Source organism: Galleria mellonella, unplaced genomic scaffold (assembly GCF_026898425.1).
Source record: "Galleria mellonella isolate WM207_F2 unplaced genomic scaffold, CSIRO_AGI_GalMel_v1 utg463, whole genome shotgun sequence".
Classification (NCBI taxonomy): domain Eukaryota; kingdom Metazoa; phylum Arthropoda; class Insecta; order Lepidoptera; family Pyralidae; genus Galleria; species Galleria mellonella.
In genome coordinates, this window is record NW_026442102.1 from 224,215 (window position 1) to 242,104 (window position 17,890).

A 17,890-nucleotide genomic window follows, 5' to 3' on the forward strand; every position below is an offset into this window, starting at 1 on the left:
TGCATCATCAGTAAATATTTTCCTAAATTCATAGCAGACTAGTGTATAGAAAACATGTATGTAAGCTTTTTTTTTGTTGATGATGTTAATTATTTGATCAATAAAGAAATATTACATCATGCTTTTATATATTCTAAAGTTTTTCAGTGTCAGCAGTATTCTGTATCTGAATTTTTGGATTATTCGACACATAAAATCATCCTTTGATATATCTTGATGAGTTTATCTCTAAATCTGTTGAAGCGGTAATTTTTTTTTCGTGATAAGAATTTTTCAAAAGATCTTTGAATTAAAAGTTTTGATTCTAGGTAGTGAAAGCAGCATTAATTTTAATGATTTTTTTTTAATGGATTATGTTATCGGCATAGACATATAATAACAGATATAAGCTTAAATTATGAGTTATGTTATACCAAGTTTATGGATATAGGATAAGGACAAGGAATCTCGTATAAATTTTGTACAAATATTCTGGAATTGACTTTTTTACTTAAATAGCATTTATTTTAGCAGTTAGAAAATCTGATGTCAGAATGGCAACACTATTTATGCCGCCATTTCAGTTGACTTTTTGGCAGCGTCCTTTTATCTTTTCATCGATTTTCAATTACTTTTTCCTTTCGTTTTATTCTTATGGAACTGTCTAGTAAAAGAAATCAATAATGAAAAAGTGGCAACCGTCTAGTTTTCATAGTATTTTAATTCATTTTTAGTTTGCTATTATAATATAAAGTAATGGATACGTAAACTGAAAGTGATCCACAAGTATAATTTTCAAACAAAATGCATCGACGAGGGGGAAAGCGTATCCGGATGGACGATCCTCCGCCAGAATATGTGAATCCAATGACCCCGGCCACACCTATGACGGATTATGGAGGACAATCTGTACATGAGCCCGAGACACCAAGTTATTCTGGTTTTAACGTCGGAGCAGTGGCAAACTCGACCGCTACTGAGATGGCGAGAGAGGAGGCGGAAGAATCTCACCACGAAGAGGAAGGAGCGAGGTCACCGTCTCCAGCGCCTACAAAACGGATAACTCGTAGCCGTGGACGAGGTGGTGATGGAGGGTACGTGGGACGATTGGCGGAGTCACCACCACCGCCGCCATTGCGCAGGCGCGGGCGCGGCGGTCGCGGCCGGGGCCGTGGGCGGGGTGCGGCTCCACCGCCTGCCTATTCACCTCCACCTGTACTTTTGCCCGGGGATGATGAAAACAGCCTTTACAATATTTTAAGATTCAATAAGACTGCTATAAATGTAAGTGCCAATATAAGTGTGATCTTTCCATGTAGAGTATACATAAGAGTTGCCTGCATAGATATGGGTATCCACTGACTAATATTTCTCTTCCACCCATTTTCTGCTCTGTTTTGGTTTGTAAGATGGGATGTGCCAGTGTATTTACAGGGTACTGAAACAACATTGTAGTCTTCAACAATGCCAAAGCATGAGATATTACAGTATTCCATAATATCCATGAAGCTGTTTATGTCTGTGGGCGATAGTCACTTTCCATCAGACAGGCCATAAGCTTCTTTGCTATTTATGTTTCATAAAAAAGTAACATTTCCTTACTACTGTAGCTATGTAGTATGTATTTTTAGCTGTACTCTGTAGCTTTACACTTGTGAAGATTATAATTCTTATTAACATATCTTAAGGTTAGGTCCCACTGACTCATATTAATAATTTTATATAGAAGCCAAATGGCATACCAAAATGGCAGTGTTGGAATTGACTCGCGAGGAGTTGACTTCTCATTGCATTAGTGTTTAGGTATGTTCTCTTATTACAATAGGCAAGACTATTTGGATTACAAATCATTCATGACTAAAAAATTTATGTTTTTATCACAATTTAAGTTTAATTTCAAAGATTTCAACAATGAGGGATTTCCCCATCAGCAAAATGTCTATCCTCAGTAATGATAGAATAATTTTCAATATTTCTGACCTGCTAAAAGGTAGCCTAATAGCAAAATAATAGTTCAGATGTGTTCATATACTATTCTGTGATTGTAGATGTTTATAATAATGTATAAATAAATTTTATAGCAAGTTGTGGATATGTGGATTGAGGAGTACAAGAGCAACCGCGAGAGTGCACTAGTGCAGCTGATGCAGTTCTTCATCAACTCATCAGGGTGCCGCGGGAAGGTCACGCCTGATATGGCCCAGATGGACCACACACTTATCATTAAGAAAATGACACAGGAGTTTGATGAGGTACTTTCTATTTTTTATCTTGGACTGACTTCAACTAGCACTTTACTGTGTACTATATTTTAATACATTTTTAGGATTTAGGAATTATATTTAAGACAAAAATATGTACATAAACATTGCTAAATAAGCTTTTTGATATCGGAAGTAGGAAAACAAATGAAACAGTTCTAGATAGAATATCAAGATAAAACATATACCAGATTTTAAGTTAGACCTTCAGAAATATAAATGTGGAAACCACATCTAATTAGGTACAGTGGTTTTTGTCTTATGTTGGAATAAATATACAGACAAAAAAAATCTAAAAATGACTGTTTTAGCATCTATTGCTCTAAGACCATCTCATACAAATTTTTCTTATACAACATATAATTGAAATTGTATGAAATTTTGCAAGGAACTGTCCTTGTATAGCTTAGGTGAATAGTGTTTTTAAAAATGTGTACTCTGAGGAATTAATTAGGTGATGATTTGTATGAAGTAAGTAAGTTTAACAGTTTAAATTGAACAGATTCATTTCAGTTGTGAATTCTAAAAGTCTATGTTACACTTTGTTACAGTATATGTTAATGATTTAATTTTCAATGGATTTAATTATTATTTTAACAGGAGAGTGGTGAATATCCACTGATAATGTCTGGTCAGACATGGAAGAAATTCCGGTCGAATTTCTGCGAGTTTATCCAGACATTGGTGAAGATGTGCCAGTACTCTATCATATACGACCAGTACCTAATGGATAATATAATCTCACTGCTCACTGGGCTCTCTGATTCTCAAGTGAGAGCATTTAGGCACACTGCTACTCTAGCTGGTGAGTATTGAGAAATCAAGTAAATGCTATAAATAAAACATTGAGTTTAAAAAAATTTTATCATCCTGTCATTGTATAATTGTCTATAGCAGGGGTTCCCAAATTTATTTTGTCTACTGCCTACTTTGAGAATATTATCTTTTAGTGCCCCTATTTGTTCATCTACATAAAAACCACTATTACTTTAAGATCAACAAATCATCCCCAAGCCTCTACACAACACCTTATTTTTTTTCTGGATCTCTTACTGCCTCCCTTTAGGCCTTCAGCTCCTTATGTATACAAGGGGGCACTATCACCCACTTTGGAAAAGGCTGGTCTATAGTCATTTTGTTGTTTTATCTACATCTTTAAAGCTGGAAGAAAAATGTTCTTAATTTATCAAAATTTTTATTTTGTGACTATATTCAATAGTTTTTTTGTTTTTTTTTTTTACAAACAATACTTCATGTTGGTCTAATTTGAATTTTATGACGATTAAAGTGGATATTTTTCCTTGTTGATCCAAAAATTGCTTGTTGGAAAATAAAATGTATAAATTAAACTATTTACAATGTCTTTAATTTATCAAATGTCTCATTTATTGACACATGTGTGTTCTCAATTGAAGTATCTTTTTGCTGATCAATATACACTTGTTAATAATACAACATGTACATTATGCGATCATTTAACGGTAGTGATGAAATTAATGACGGCGCTGGTGGATGTGGCGCTGCTGACGAGCGTGAACTGCGACAACTGCCTGCGCCAGTATGAGGCCGAGCGCCTGAAGGCGCGTGACAAGCGAGCCAGCGAGCGGCTCGAAGTGCTCGTCGCCAAGAGGCAGGAGCTCGAGGAGAACATGGAGGAGATCAAGAATATGCTTTCTTACATGTTCAAATCCGTTTTCGTGCATAGATACAGGTAAGAAAATGGCCGATGCACAAATCAAGGAAAGTTTGTATCAAGTGCTTGTAATGCATTTTCATAATGGTATTTATTATTTATTTATGTTGCCAGGGACACCCTGCCAGATATAAGAGCCATAACAATGGCTGAAATAGGCATCTGGATGGAGAAATTCCCTGCACACTTCCTTGATGATCTATATCTCAAGTACATTGGATGGACTCTGCATGACAAGGTGAGAGAATTATACATACTTTTATTACTCAAAAATACTATTACTTTTTATATTTGGCTTCTTTTTTTCCATACTTTAAAGAAATCTTATTGTCAAATTTTTAACACTATCTAATATATAAAATTTCAATTAATTGTTCAACATGATTGTAATGCAAAGAGGACTGTTTGCGTCAGGTGGGCGAGGTACGTCTACGCTGCCTGCAAGCGTTACAGCCGCTGTACGAGTGCGAGGAGCTCAAGGGCAAGCTGGAGCTGTTCACGTCCAAGTTCAAGGACCGCATCGTGTCCATGTCGCTCGACAAGGAGACAGAGGTCGCGGTGCACGCTGTCAAACTCGTTATCGCCATACTCAAGTGAGTGGTTTTTTTTTACTATTTTTAGGTGAAACTTAGTAGATCAACGAAGCAGAGGTATACAAAATGTAGAGTAAGAATGGAATATGTTACCACTTCTCCAAAGCTTTTAAAAATATATTTTCATTTGTGCACATGTGAATATTGTAATGTTGATGGCGACGGGCGGCGACAGGATGCACCCCGACGTGCTGACGGACAAGGACTGCGAGAACGTGTACGAGCTGGTGTACTCGTCGTGGCGCTCGGTGGCGGCGGCGGCGGGCGAGTTCCTCAACGTGCGGCTGTTCCGCGCCGACGAGCCGCCCGCGCCGGCCGCCGGCGCCGCGCCGCCGCCCGCCGCCTCGCCGCCGCGCAGCCGCCGCGGCAAGCGCCGCCTGCCCAACACGCCGCTCATCCGCGACCTCGTGCAGTTCTTCATCGAGTCCGAGGTAGGTTGCGCGATACCTGTATATATAAATACATACATTGATATACCCACTAATGGGCAAAACATTTTAAAATATTTGTGTAGGAAATATGTCATTAATCACTCGTACAAAATCTTGAATGGCAATTCATCCTGTATTTAACCTTATTGACAAAACATGCGCATAACTTTTTAAAACTATTCACTACTTTATTTAGTGTTAAAGAAGAAAGGACTTCTATAGACTTATGTTGCATGACAACCATATATCACAAACTTCCACTTTAATAGTATATTTTCGAGTTTTTTTTTTGCATTAAAAATCCTCATAGTCACTGTAGTGAGTAAAATACATTCATAATCACGTGTACAAAATTTTAAATGACGTTGTTATAGGTGACATAAATATATACCTAAATAAATATTTTACAATGGAAAAAGTACATACAAGTAATTTTAAATAATGCTTATATAAAACTATTATGCTTTATTATATAATTCTTATGGCAATAACAACTCACTCATATTGTTACAGTTGCACGAGCATGGTGCTTACCTGGTAGACTCGTTGATCGAGTCTAATCCCATGATGAAGGACTGGGAGTGTATGACCGATTTGCTTCTCGAGGAGGCTGGACCTGGTGAGGAAGCGTTGGACAACAGACAGGTTAGTTATCTAGCTATCATGGTAACTTTTTATTTATTAAAAAGAAAAAAGTCACCCAAATTAAAATGACTTAAAATAAGCAAAGAGTTACTAATTTGATACATTGTACAATACTACTATCAGCAATTTTCATCATATCAAAGTACTTTGAATACCCTTTTTTTTTGTATACAACTTAGAATGGCAAACAAGCTGACGGTCCATCTGATGGAAAGTGGTAACCATCGCCTATAGACATGAGCAGTACCATGGAAATAACAGAGTATACTGTTTCGCCCATGATACCTCTCATGCGTTGCCATTCCTGAGGATTCAGGTTTTATTCCTCTGTACCCTGTAAATTCACGCCATATCCCACCCTTCAAACTGAAATACGGTCATGCAAACACAACTGCTTCACGGTAGAAACATTAATGAGACAGAGGTATCCATGCAATCGACTTTTGTACAAAGTCTCCCTCTGGTAACCTAGTAGTTTATAAGAATAATTTGATAGTTTTGTTTTTAGTCCTTATTTTGTGTGTAGTTTTTATTCTTTATTAACATTCTTTTTGTATTAAAAATCAATTTATTCCGTTTCACCTCTGTGAATGTTGAGACTACTATAATTAGATTGCAAACTTGTAATGCTATTGTTGTTTTCTATTGGTAAAAGTTTTGTTTGTAGTTCTTTATTCTTTAATGTACACAAAATGTTATTAAAATGTAAAAACAAACATAACAGTGCACAAAGGCGAGCCTATTTCCAATAGAGATTTCTTCCAGCAAACCCAATATGAGGAAACTGACAGTTCATTAGTAGTTACAGTTATACATGTGTACCAATCGACTTAAATGTCATAGTAGAAATAAATAAATAAAAATATATATAAGTAAATACATATAAATAGATAGATATATATATTATATTAAATACACAAATATATTAATATAATAAGTACGTACATCAGCATTGTGAGAGGTAATAATTCTTCAGAGAGATTTGAAAATCCCAATGCTTGGGCTATTTGTAATTTGATGAGGAAGTGTGTTCCATAAGTAATGTGTCGGTATGCGCGGTGGCGTGCAGGAGTCGTCGCTGATCGAGCTGATGGTGTGCTGCGTGCGGCAGGCCAGCACCGGCGAGCCGCCCGTGGGCCGCGGGCCCGCGCGCAAGCACCACCTCGCGCTGTCCAGGGACCAGGCCAAGGTACCGCGCGCTGCTCAACCTCGCCGATAGCCCCTTAGGGGTTTTGCCAGTCGTTGCCACGCTTGGTATGCGGTTGGTTGCTACGGCGGTTGTTAATCCGCCTGACAGGGGGGGGAAAGGGATTGTTAGCCATGGAGTTTGACAGCCCCATTGCTAGCAATATGCCCTATTAAGTCGATTCCCACGTGGCTTCCTCTGGAAACTATCATGAATACTTCTTGTTGAATTCATGATGGGCTAACTGACCTGCTTCATCCTCATCTGTCATTCCTCACTGGTACCCCGCCGGTGTATACCGATAGCGCGGGCGAGATATCATTCCATTTTCATCCATTAATAAAAAACCGCAGACTTTGTGGACACTGTTTCCTATCCCTCGCCCTCCCTTAGTCGCTTCTTATGACACTCAAGGGAAAAGAAGGGGTAGCTTATTCTATGTCAAGACCATATAGTCGTTATTTACCTCACAGATAGATAGATAGATACTCTTTATTGATTCCTTCAAAAGATTACAACAGTAAACCTATTATAAATATACACACTCATCGCTCCATAATATAGGCATCCTTTTCCATTGTGACACTGCATAGAGGGTGCTGGATTTATTAAGCGAAGTTAAAATATTATAGTGGCGTGTGTATAATGTATGTAATGTACGATGTGTTGGTGTGCAGCAAGTGAGCGACGACCGGACGCGCATGACGGCGCACTTCATCGTGACGCTGCCCGCGCTGCTGGACAAGTTCGGCGCCGACCCCGAGAAGCTCACCAACCTGGTCTCCATCCCGCAGTACTTCGACCTGGAGCTGTACACCACGCAGCGCCAGGAGGGCAACCTCACGCTGCTGCTCAACAAGCTGCGCGACATCGTCTCCGTGCAGACGGAAGCTGAGGTTTGTCGCCCTCACTTACTATTTCAAATCGCTCATATTTCTACTGTGATTTCTTACGAGTACTTATTTTTTGTCTTTTTATTTAGTTTGCTATGTGACCGTGCATACATATATTTTTTTAAATCCTTACTAACTTACAAAACAGTGAAAATATGCAAATATTGAATTATAATTATATCAACACGCACTTTTTTATACAACTTAGAATGGCAAACAAGTTGACGACCCACCTGATGGAAAGTGGTAACCGTCGTCTATAGACATGAACAGTACCATGGACATAACAGAGTATACTGTTTCGTCCATGATACCTCTCATATGATAACATTCCTGAGGACTCAGGTGTTACTCCTCTGTACTTTGTAAATTCATGCCATATCCTATCTTTCAAACCCAAATACAGCCATGCAAACATAACTGCTTTACGGTCAATACACTAATGGGACAGAGGTGGCCAAGCAAAGGAGTTTTGTACAAAGGGTCGGTGTGGTATTGAGGTGGTAATGAGGCGTGGCGGGTGGTTGCACGTGCAGGTGGTGGAGACGTGCGGGCGCACGCTGGAGTGGCTGTGCGGCGAGCAGGGCGGCGTCTACACGCGCTGCAACGTCGCGCGCGCCACCATCACCGACATGTGCGTCAACCGGTACAAGGTACGCACGCACACCATCAGCTGAGTCGCGTCTACACGCGCTGCAACGTCGCGCGCGCCACCATCACCGACATGTGCGTCAACCGGTACAAGGTACGCACGCAATCACTACACCAGCGAGATGGTTGGACGGACACCAGAGGATGGTAGACCCCATGAAATGAAATTCCGAAATTTCGGACTCAATTTCATATTTTTGTTTACACCAAAATCGGATCAATAAGGTACTTAGAATAGCACAAATCGGAACACGTTCGATGCGCGAGAAAGTCTCGTACGAAATGCCTAAGTAGTTAATATAAAAAAAATACAACTTTTTCCCATACACTGAAATTATTTATTTAATATCTTCTTTTTGAAAAGGGTGAATGAGAAACATACATTAATTAAAACAATAGAGAATAGAAGAGACAAAGTACTGGGTCATCTTATACAATATGACGATTTTATAAAGAGCAAAGTAAAAGGAAATATAGAGGGCGAAAATGGAAGAGGAAAACATAGGAGTAACTACATGGGATAGATAAAAGAAACGCTAGATGTCATGTTGTATAGGGAGGTCAAGAATATGGCTTGGGATAAAACTGGCTGGAAGAAGATGCATGAATTAGTTGCACCGACAAGAGGAAACTCTTAAATGAAAAGAAAAAGAAGAATATTTTCTATTATACACAGCTAAGGTTCGCTTTGACTCGCGACGCGCGAGACCCTTAGTTTAGGGTTTAATTGAGCCGGGATGAATCTAACTAGTTCATTTTACTGGCCAAACCGGCGGGCAGAAACCAGAGTGCCTACCATAAAGTATTTTTCGAAATTTCGGGGACGAACGAAACAGAAATTTGATGTTAAAATTACAAAATACATGCTGTTTAAAATTATTAAAAATGTTAAAATATCGTTTCTTTGGACTATTAGAATAGGATTTATGATGAACGAAATGTTAAGCTCCATTTACTGGGTCGAATTTGATACGAACAAAAACACGAAATTGAGCCCGAAATTTCGAAATTTCATTTCATGATAGACCACCAGGTCCGTAGCTGGGCAGTAATTTGGCTAGCTACATTACGACTGACTGATTTCAAATTTGTATGTGTTTATATAGGCATAATATTATTGATTTAAATGGAAATAAATGATATCGTTAGTCAACAATAATATGTCTGTATGCTAGTATCGTAACAGTACGTGTACAGTGCTCGTGCTCGTGCTCGTGCTCGTGCTCGTGCTCAGACATGGTACTATACCGCACCGCTCGGCCGGCAGGAGGCGATCGACGAGTACCGGTCGCTGCTGGAGGGCGGCGAGACGCCGGACGCGGACGAGGTGTTCGCGGTGGAGAACTCGCTGCGCAAGGTGTCCATCATGTACATGTGCCACAACCTCAACGACACCAACATCTGGGACTCGCTGTTCGAGGACCTGCCCAAGTGCGCCAAGGAGAACGAGTCGCAGATGCCGCCGCAGGTATGTGCTCATTTATTCTTAGATTATATAGTGCAATAGAAATTAGAAAGATTCATTGAAGTTGTCTTTTGCAAATTGATACAGAAATAGATAGATAGATAATTTATTTGCATTACTTACTTACAGCACATAAATTACAACATACATATACAAAAAAAAAGCGAGATAACATAAATGATAAAAAAAATAAAATAAAGCTAAACACAATTTTCGTTTGTGAGTGTGCCATAGCAATACAAAATGGCCACAACTCAGTTTATTGCTTCACCCTCAACAGAGCAAAGCACTGATATAAATACATTATTAATTATTATTGAAGGTTCAATTCATCTACAATATTAATACAATTTGATGTCATCCTTATTAATATTATAAATGTGAAAGTGTGTTTGTTTGTTACTTTTAATATCAATATCTTATAACATCTTTTTACTGTGGTAGAGCCACGCTGTAATCCTATATGGTATTGCAGCATGAATGGGCCGGCTCGACCGGGGAAGTACCACACCCTCACAGAATACCGACGCTAAGTGGTTGTACTTTTAGTGCGATCACATTCCGTATGGTGAGTGAGGGAGTCCGGAGCCCATCCCATTCCCATCCCATACCCATCCCTTTCCTATTCCTAAAATCCTTTCCCCAACCCCGTCCCCCTATCTTACAACACGCAACCATGGCAGTGGAATTAAAAAAAAATAACATACCCCAGGGAGGTACCAGTAACCATGTTGCTGGAGAATCCTCCCTCGAGCAACTACGCTCGGGCTGCCCATTATATATAAAAGAAAATTCCGCTCTTTGGAACCAAGGGCAAACGGAGCAAGATTTCTACGGCATCCCCTTCGCTCAATGTGAGCTTCTGCAACATCAGGGGATTACATTCTAACCTAAACGCTGTCCACCAACACCTAGAAACGGCGCGGCCGGCATTGCTCTTTCTAACGGAGACACAGATATCCTCTCCAAACGAAACTTCATACCTGACGTACCCGGGCTATAAACTTGAACATTGTTTTGTTTCGCGTGCCGGTGTATGCGCGTATGTCAGAGAGGATATCTGCTGTCGCCGCCTTGGAATTCTTGAAGGAACGGATGTGCTGCATATTGTCCTGTCTATTTTATGGCTGCGCGTAGACTGCAATGACCATCCTCGCGTCTATGCATGCCTATACAGGTCCCACAGCGGTAACATCGAAACCGACCAACTCATTGAGCACGTCCAAATGGCTACAGATTCCCTGCTCGAACAGATTCCTTCCGCTGAAGTCGTGATTCTTGGCGACTTTAATGCCCACCATACCGAATGGCTTGGTTCACGTACAACCGACTATGCGGGAAGATCTGTTCATGACTTTGCTTTGGCTTATGGTCTGACGCAAGTTGTTTCCTCGCCCACGCGAATACCTGATGTGTTGGACCATTCACCTTCACTGCTGGACCTTCTGCTGACCACCCACCCAGACAACTATGTGATTTCCGTCGAAGCTCCGCTTGGATCGTCGGATCACTGTCTGGTGCGGAGCGAAGTGCCTCTCATGAGTCCGATTCCACCACGTTCTACGGGTAGACGTCGTGTTTGGCACTACAGGTCGGCAGACTGGGATGAGATGCGGATTTTTTTCGCATCTTATCCATGGAGGCAGGTTTGCTTCGCACTGGGGGATCCCGACGCCATCGCCAATTCCATCGCCGATGTGGTGCTTCAGGGAATGGAATTATTTATTCCTAACTCTGTGGTACCTGTCGGTGGGAAATCCCAGCCCTGGTATGGAGCCTCTTGTAGAATAGCATCTCGCCTGAAACAGGAGTGCTTCCTAGCCTGGGCCAAAGGTGTGGCGTCGCGAGATCCTAACATCAGTGCCCTTAAAAAGAAGTATAACTTTGCCTCTAGGTCCTTCAAAAGAGTTTTGGCCACAGCGAAGTCAGAGCATATTGGTAGAATTGGCAAGAGATTGGCCAGTTTACCTTCGGGATCTCGAGCTTTCTGGTCTCTTGCCAAAGCTGCACAAGGGAATTTCTGTCAGTCATCTTTTCCACCATTGCGCAGGGAGGATAACTCGTTGGCTCTGAACGCCAAAGAGAAGGCCGATCTCCTTGGATCTCTCTTTGCATCAAACTCGACGTTGGATGACGGAGAGAAACTACCGCCGACCATTCCGCGTTGTAAGAGCTCTATGCCGAATGTTAAATTCACGCAAAGATCAGTGCGTAGAGCACTTCTCTCCCTTGAAATCCATAAGTCGAGTGGGCCCGATGGCATTCCTCCAATTGTGCTTAGGACGTGTGCACCAGAGTTGGCTCCGGTTCTTACGCGTCTTTTTCGGCTCTGTTACTCATCAGGTATAGTCCCAAAGTTTTGGAAGACTGCTTTGGTGCATCCGATCCCTAAAAAGGAGACCGCTCAGATCCAGCTAACTATAGGCCCATAGCTATTACTTCCTTATTCTCGAAAGTCATGGAATCAGTTATTAACGATCAACTGCTCCGGTACCTAGAGGATCGCCAGCTGATCTCAGACCGCCAGTACGGCTTTCGACGAGGACGCTCGGCTGGTGATCTTTTAATTTATTTAACACACCGATGGGCGGTGGCAATCGAGAATAAGGGAGAGGCCTTAGCTGTTAGTCTGGATATTGCGAAAGCCTTTGATTGGGTGTGGCATAGGGCACTAATCTCGAAACTACCTTCGTTTGGGTTGCCCGCGAGATTGTGCAGTTGGGTCGCCAGCTTTCTTAAGGAACGTAGCATTAAGGTCGTAGTCGACGGAGCATGCTCTGACTTAAAACCTGTGAATGCTGGTGTCCCGCAAGGCTGTGTACTATCTCCGACACTGTTTCTTCTGCATATCAATGATATGTTACAGATCAGTGATATTCATTGTTATGCGGACGACAGTACAGGAGATGCATTATACACCGGTCATGCAAAGATCTCGCGGGCACATACCGATGAGCTCCGGAACAGACTTGTGTCTGAAATCGAAACTTCACTCGATAAAGTTTCGATCTGGGGTGAACGCAATCTTGTTCACTTTAACCCTAAGAAGACACAAGTCTGCGCGTTCACCGCAAAAAAGACACCGTTTGTCGTATCTCCTCACTTTCAGGGCACTTTCCTTGATAATAAGTCGAGTCTGAGGATTCTTGGCGTCGATATATCTAGCGACGTCCAGTTTTGCGGTCATCTGGAGGAAAAAGCTAAGATAGCTTCCAAAAAGTTGGGGGTGCTCAATAGGGTGAGACGGTATTTCACGCCAGAAAACCGCCTTAAACTGTATAAAGCTCAAGTGAGGCCACACATGGAATACTGTTCTCACCTGTGGGCAGGAGCGCCACAGTACCAACTCCTTCCATTAGACCGCATTCAAAGTCGGGCAGCTCGAATTGTTGACGATCGGCGTCTTACTGTCCGGCTCGACCCACTGAAACTGCGTAGAGATGTTGCATCTCTGTGCATCTTCTACCGAATTTATCATGGGGAGTGCTCTGAAGAATTGTTCGGATTGATACCTGCTGCTGATTTTCACCATCGTACAACCCGCCATAAACTAAAATTTCATCCCAACCATCTGGACGAGTGGCGGTCCTCCACCGTGCGTTTTTCAAGGCACTTTCTCCCACGCACAACCACTCTTTGGAATCAACTTACAGCAGCAGTATTTCCGAACCGATACGACAACAAACCGTCAAGAAAAGAGCATATTCCTTTTTAAAAGGCCGGCAGCACACCTGCAATGCCGTAGGTGTTGTGGGTGATTATGGGCGGCGGTAGTCACTTACCATCAGGTGAGCCGCATGCTCGTTTGCCCTCTGTGTTGTAAAAAAAAAAAAAAACATCTTAATGGCATAAACAATTAATTATGAAATTTTGTATGTATGTATACAGTACAGTATACATACATATAAACAGCTTGTTGGTCATTTTAAGTTGCGTAAAAAAATATATGGGATGAGGAAGGATATAGTCTACATTTGTAGTACAGATTTCGACCTAGTTTACACTCTCACAAGGATTATTATTTTAAATTAAAACTTAAATAGTTATACACTGTACAATATTTCTTGTGTGTAGTAAAATAAAGATTATGATTTTATCTCACTTAGGCAACATCTTCCGTTTATGCGGATAAAGTCCTAGCAAAAAGCCGGTACACATTATATATAAAAGAAAGATTAGATTATTTAATTTATATATAAGGTGCTACCAAATTATCTGCATTTCCTGCTAGATAATAGCTATCTAGCTATATTGCTTGCACTCGCTGTGTCGACTAGCATATACGCTGTAATAGCTCATCATAAAACCAAACATCAGCTGTTTGCTAAAACCGTGATATTTCGATATTAAAAAAATAATGAAAGAACGAATTTATTCATAGAGTCATGCGACAGACATAGTAGCATAAATGAAAAAAAAAAAAAAAACTAAATATTTAATTAAAAATCAAAACAAAATAATTAGTGCAAGTATGAGTCGTGTATGTGTGTGTGCGTGTCGTGATGTGCTGTGCCATGCTCAGCATATTGTCGCTGCGTTTGAGGCGCTGCAGCACTGTTTTTTAGCACAAATCGTGACGTCTATGGCAACTATATTAGGTATTTATCTATTCTTTTTTGAAAAATTCGTCAACAGAGTAAAAGCTTTTGCTAAGTAACCATTTACGCAATACAATTTTGAATTTATTTAATAGAAGTCCCTTTATATCCATAGGAATATTGTTAAAGATTTTTAAACACACCATATAGGATTTTCTTAACAAACTGTATCACTTGCGTCGTCAAAAACATAAGGTTTGATAAATTTTTAAACCTACTTATTTGAATTGATACCAAGCCTCCAGAACAGAAGAGAATTCGACCTCTACTTACAATAGGTGTTAATAAGCCAAGGGGGTCATATACTTGTATCGACTGAGACAGGCCTTTAAATCATTTGGAAGGATATTCAATGAAATGAAAACTTCTTAGGAGACCTAGACATCATCAACGATATTTCATGATACGCCGAGTATTATGTGATTCCGCGTATTGTTAGCGAGATCTACATCTAAAACATCAGTAGCGCGCCGGTCGAAGGATTAAGGCAAGAGCGTCCTTGGAGATTGAGACTCAGTATCTTATTTCAAAACTTGCATGTGACTACTACCAAGAAAATCGTCCATGTAATGGTTGTTGATAATCGCGTCAGGGGCTGCAGGTTACCCTATAGTCTATGCATTTTTATTTTTAAAATATATCAATGCACAAGGTATATATTCTAAGGTTGAGAGGTTTTTTAATGGGCTATAATGGAATGGTAACCCAGCCTGTGCAATCGGTATACGTTGGCGGAGCACCAATGAGGGATGATAGGTGACGACGAAAGCAGATCAGTTAGCCCATCGTGATGAATTTCACTAGAATTAACCACGATGGTTTTCAGGGGGAACCGCATGGTCGGCCTGATAGGGTGTATTGCTCGTAATGGGGCGGTTAAACTCCATTACTAACAATCTCTCCTCCCGGCTGAGAGGGGTTATCGCGCCTTAAAAATCGCTATTTGAACGTTCTTCACTTTATTTACAACAGTTTTCGCCATTTTTTTTTTTGATCCACATTTGAAATATCATGTCCAGTTTCATTGTAAACTCTTTCCATATGACCGCATAAAAAGTCCAGCGGAGGTAAGGGTCATTGAATATCTTTTTCTTGAAATAATATCATTGCAGGGGGCAAGGGATTGCTAGTAATGGAGACTAAGAATTCCATTGCTAGCAATATACCCAACCAAGTCGACCTTCTCGCGGTTCCCCCTGGAAACTATCATGGTTAATTCCTGATGAATTCATCATGATGGGCTAACTAGCCTGTTTTCATTCTCATCGATCACCCTTCACTGGTGCTCCGCCAGCGTATCCCGTTAGCGCAGGCGGGGTTACCATTCCTATTTCACCCATTAAAAAAAAATCATTGCGTGCACAGTAATAATAGCATATTGCCGAAAACAAAATACAATTTCTAGACAATCTTAGTACACTGAGATGAAACATGAAAGATGACTAATTTGCGTGTATTTACGACATTAAAAACACAACACGTCCACGTCAGATTCTGTACTGTATGTCCAGAGAAATCGAAATAAAAATGCAAGTTTATTGTTACTTCAATAGTGCACTATTTGTGTAATGATACCCTTAAATACTACTACGTAACTATTTTGTAGTTAAAAGTTTGTAAAAAGTTCTGAGGTCCACGTGGACTGTGTCCTGGACGCACCAATGAAATGATAGCGCGAACAATGACAGCGCTAGAGTGCTATGTTATTGGTCAAGGTAAGTGTCGCGCGATGATTAAAGATAGTCATTGGATTAAATGATTTTTTTTTTATTTTCTAATCAATAGCGGCGTTTTTAGAGCTGTTCATTGATTTTAGAGTTACTAAAATACTATTGCAGGTGTGACTAAAGCGGCAACGTCGCTTTTATAAAAGGTACTTTTTACACAGAGTGAAAAAAATATGTTAACTAGGAATATTTTTTGCATGAAAAATTTTATGACATTTGAAATATGAAATTCTATCATTGTCGTGACGTATATGTGTAATACTATCCCTTTAAAGGGAATGCAGATAATTTGGTAGTATCCTATGTATAGATAATGTTTTGGTGGTATTTCGATGTGTGCGCTTGTACCGCGTTTATAGTGTTAGTGGTGGTAGGAGTTAGGTGGTACTAGTGATGGTGGTGCGCAGGCGCTGGTGTACGTGGTGCGCGCGTGCTTCTACTCGCTGCTGTGGTCGCTGCACGAGCTGGAGGAGCGGCTGGCGCGCGCGGGCGGCGGCGGCGGCGAGCAGGCGGCGGCGGCGGCGGCGGCGGCGGCGGCGGCGCTGCGCGAGCGCCTGCTGGGCTACCTGGCGCAGTGCCGCCGCCTCGTGCAGCACGCCGCCACGGCCGCGCTGCGCGAGGAGGCCTACACCAGCCTCTGCGACCTGCTCGTCGTGTTTGCCGACCGCCTGCACGCGCTGCACCACCCCGCCGAGCCCGCCGTGCGCCGCCTCGTGCTCGAGCCCGAGCCCGCGCTCTGCGACCTGCTCAACGGCTTCGTGCAGCAGTTCGTCTTCGTGCACCACGACTACGGTACGATCGCGTCCATCCTCACGCCTACATCTAACATCTGAACGTTTCAACAAACACATAAATACGTTCTCATATTAATATTCAATCTTTTGTATTTCATATTTATATTTATAGTTCTCGAGTACATAAATCATTATAATTAATACGGCAGTCAACTGAGTAGTATGACATAATCGAAGCCAAAACAAAATGTTATGTACACTGTATTTGTATATTGTCATGTTTCAATTGGAGTAAAAACAAAAATCTGTACAATATGGTTATAATATAATGGTGAAATTAACAAGTTTCTTTGTTGTGGGACTAGGTTTTTCTAAATCGGGACAAAGCGTGTCGTAGATTTCATAGCGGTCGAGGTGGACTTGGACGTTTTGGGGACTGTTCGGTTTCACGAAGTTCTGCCTCGTGTGTATTTACAAGAGCGCAGACACTCGCTGCGTCGGCGCCGCGAACGATACCGTCCGGTAGCGGCCCGCAGCACGTGGCGGCGCTCGCCACTCCGCGGCTGACAAAAAATATGCATTATTCCGACACCCGGCGCCGCGCCCCGCCCCCCCCGCCCCCCGCGCCCCGCACCCTCGCACCCGCGCACCCGCGCACCCGCGCACCCGCGCACCCGCGCGTCGTCGCGCCACACGGTGCCGACCGTGCGGTTCGTACTAACTTTTAAACGCAACTCCCTCTTTCTCTATTCCATTTTTAAATGTTCGCGATCACTCGGAGTTGTCGGTTTCTATCCGTGGCGGGTCCGATCGACGCCGGTATCGCGTGCGCGGCGGCGGGCGGGGTGGGGCGGGGTGGGGCGGGGCGGCGGCGGCGGGCGGCCTGCGATAACGGTGTGGTATGTTTGGTTGCATGTCCCGCCCGCGGGCGGCTGCCGCCGCGACGTGGACGCCGGTAAGCCAGTTGCTCGCACTAGCTGTCTCTGCGGCGGCGTATTTTACCTTAGTAATGGCGCGACGCAGCCCGCGCCGCA

General features: G+C 42.0%; 1 protein-coding gene across 2 annotated transcripts in view; it reads left to right on the forward strand.

The window, feature by feature from the left end:
- The first annotated feature begins 540 nt into the window (after positions 1-540).
- The window catches only part of LOC113510240 (cohesin subunit SA-2), a 30,257-nt gene continuing 12,907 nt past the window's right edge, over positions 541-17,890 (forward strand). Inside the window, exons 1-13 of one of the 2 annotated variants that reach the window (XM_052898626.1) lie at positions 541-1,263; positions 2,061-2,231; positions 2,841-3,045; positions 3,726-3,951; positions 4,048-4,171; positions 4,348-4,526; positions 4,702-4,957; positions 5,471-5,602; positions 6,672-6,791; positions 7,466-7,684; positions 8,218-8,334; positions 9,600-9,800; positions 16,530-16,914. In XM_052898626.1, the coding sequence (XP_052754586.1) occupies positions 784-1,263; positions 2,061-2,231; positions 2,841-3,045; positions 3,726-3,951; positions 4,048-4,171; positions 4,348-4,526; positions 4,702-4,957; positions 5,471-5,602; positions 6,672-6,791; positions 7,466-7,684; positions 8,218-8,334; positions 9,600-9,800; positions 16,530-16,914 (2,815 nt within the window). In that variant the 5' untranslated portion in view covers positions 541-783. The remainder of the gene's footprint in view (positions 1,264-2,060; positions 2,232-2,840; positions 3,046-3,725; positions 3,952-4,047; positions 4,172-4,347; positions 4,527-4,701; positions 4,958-5,470; positions 5,603-6,671; positions 6,792-7,465; positions 7,685-8,217; positions 8,335-9,599; positions 9,801-16,529; positions 16,915-17,890) is intronic. The other variant, XM_052898625.1, reaches the window with a different exon arrangement.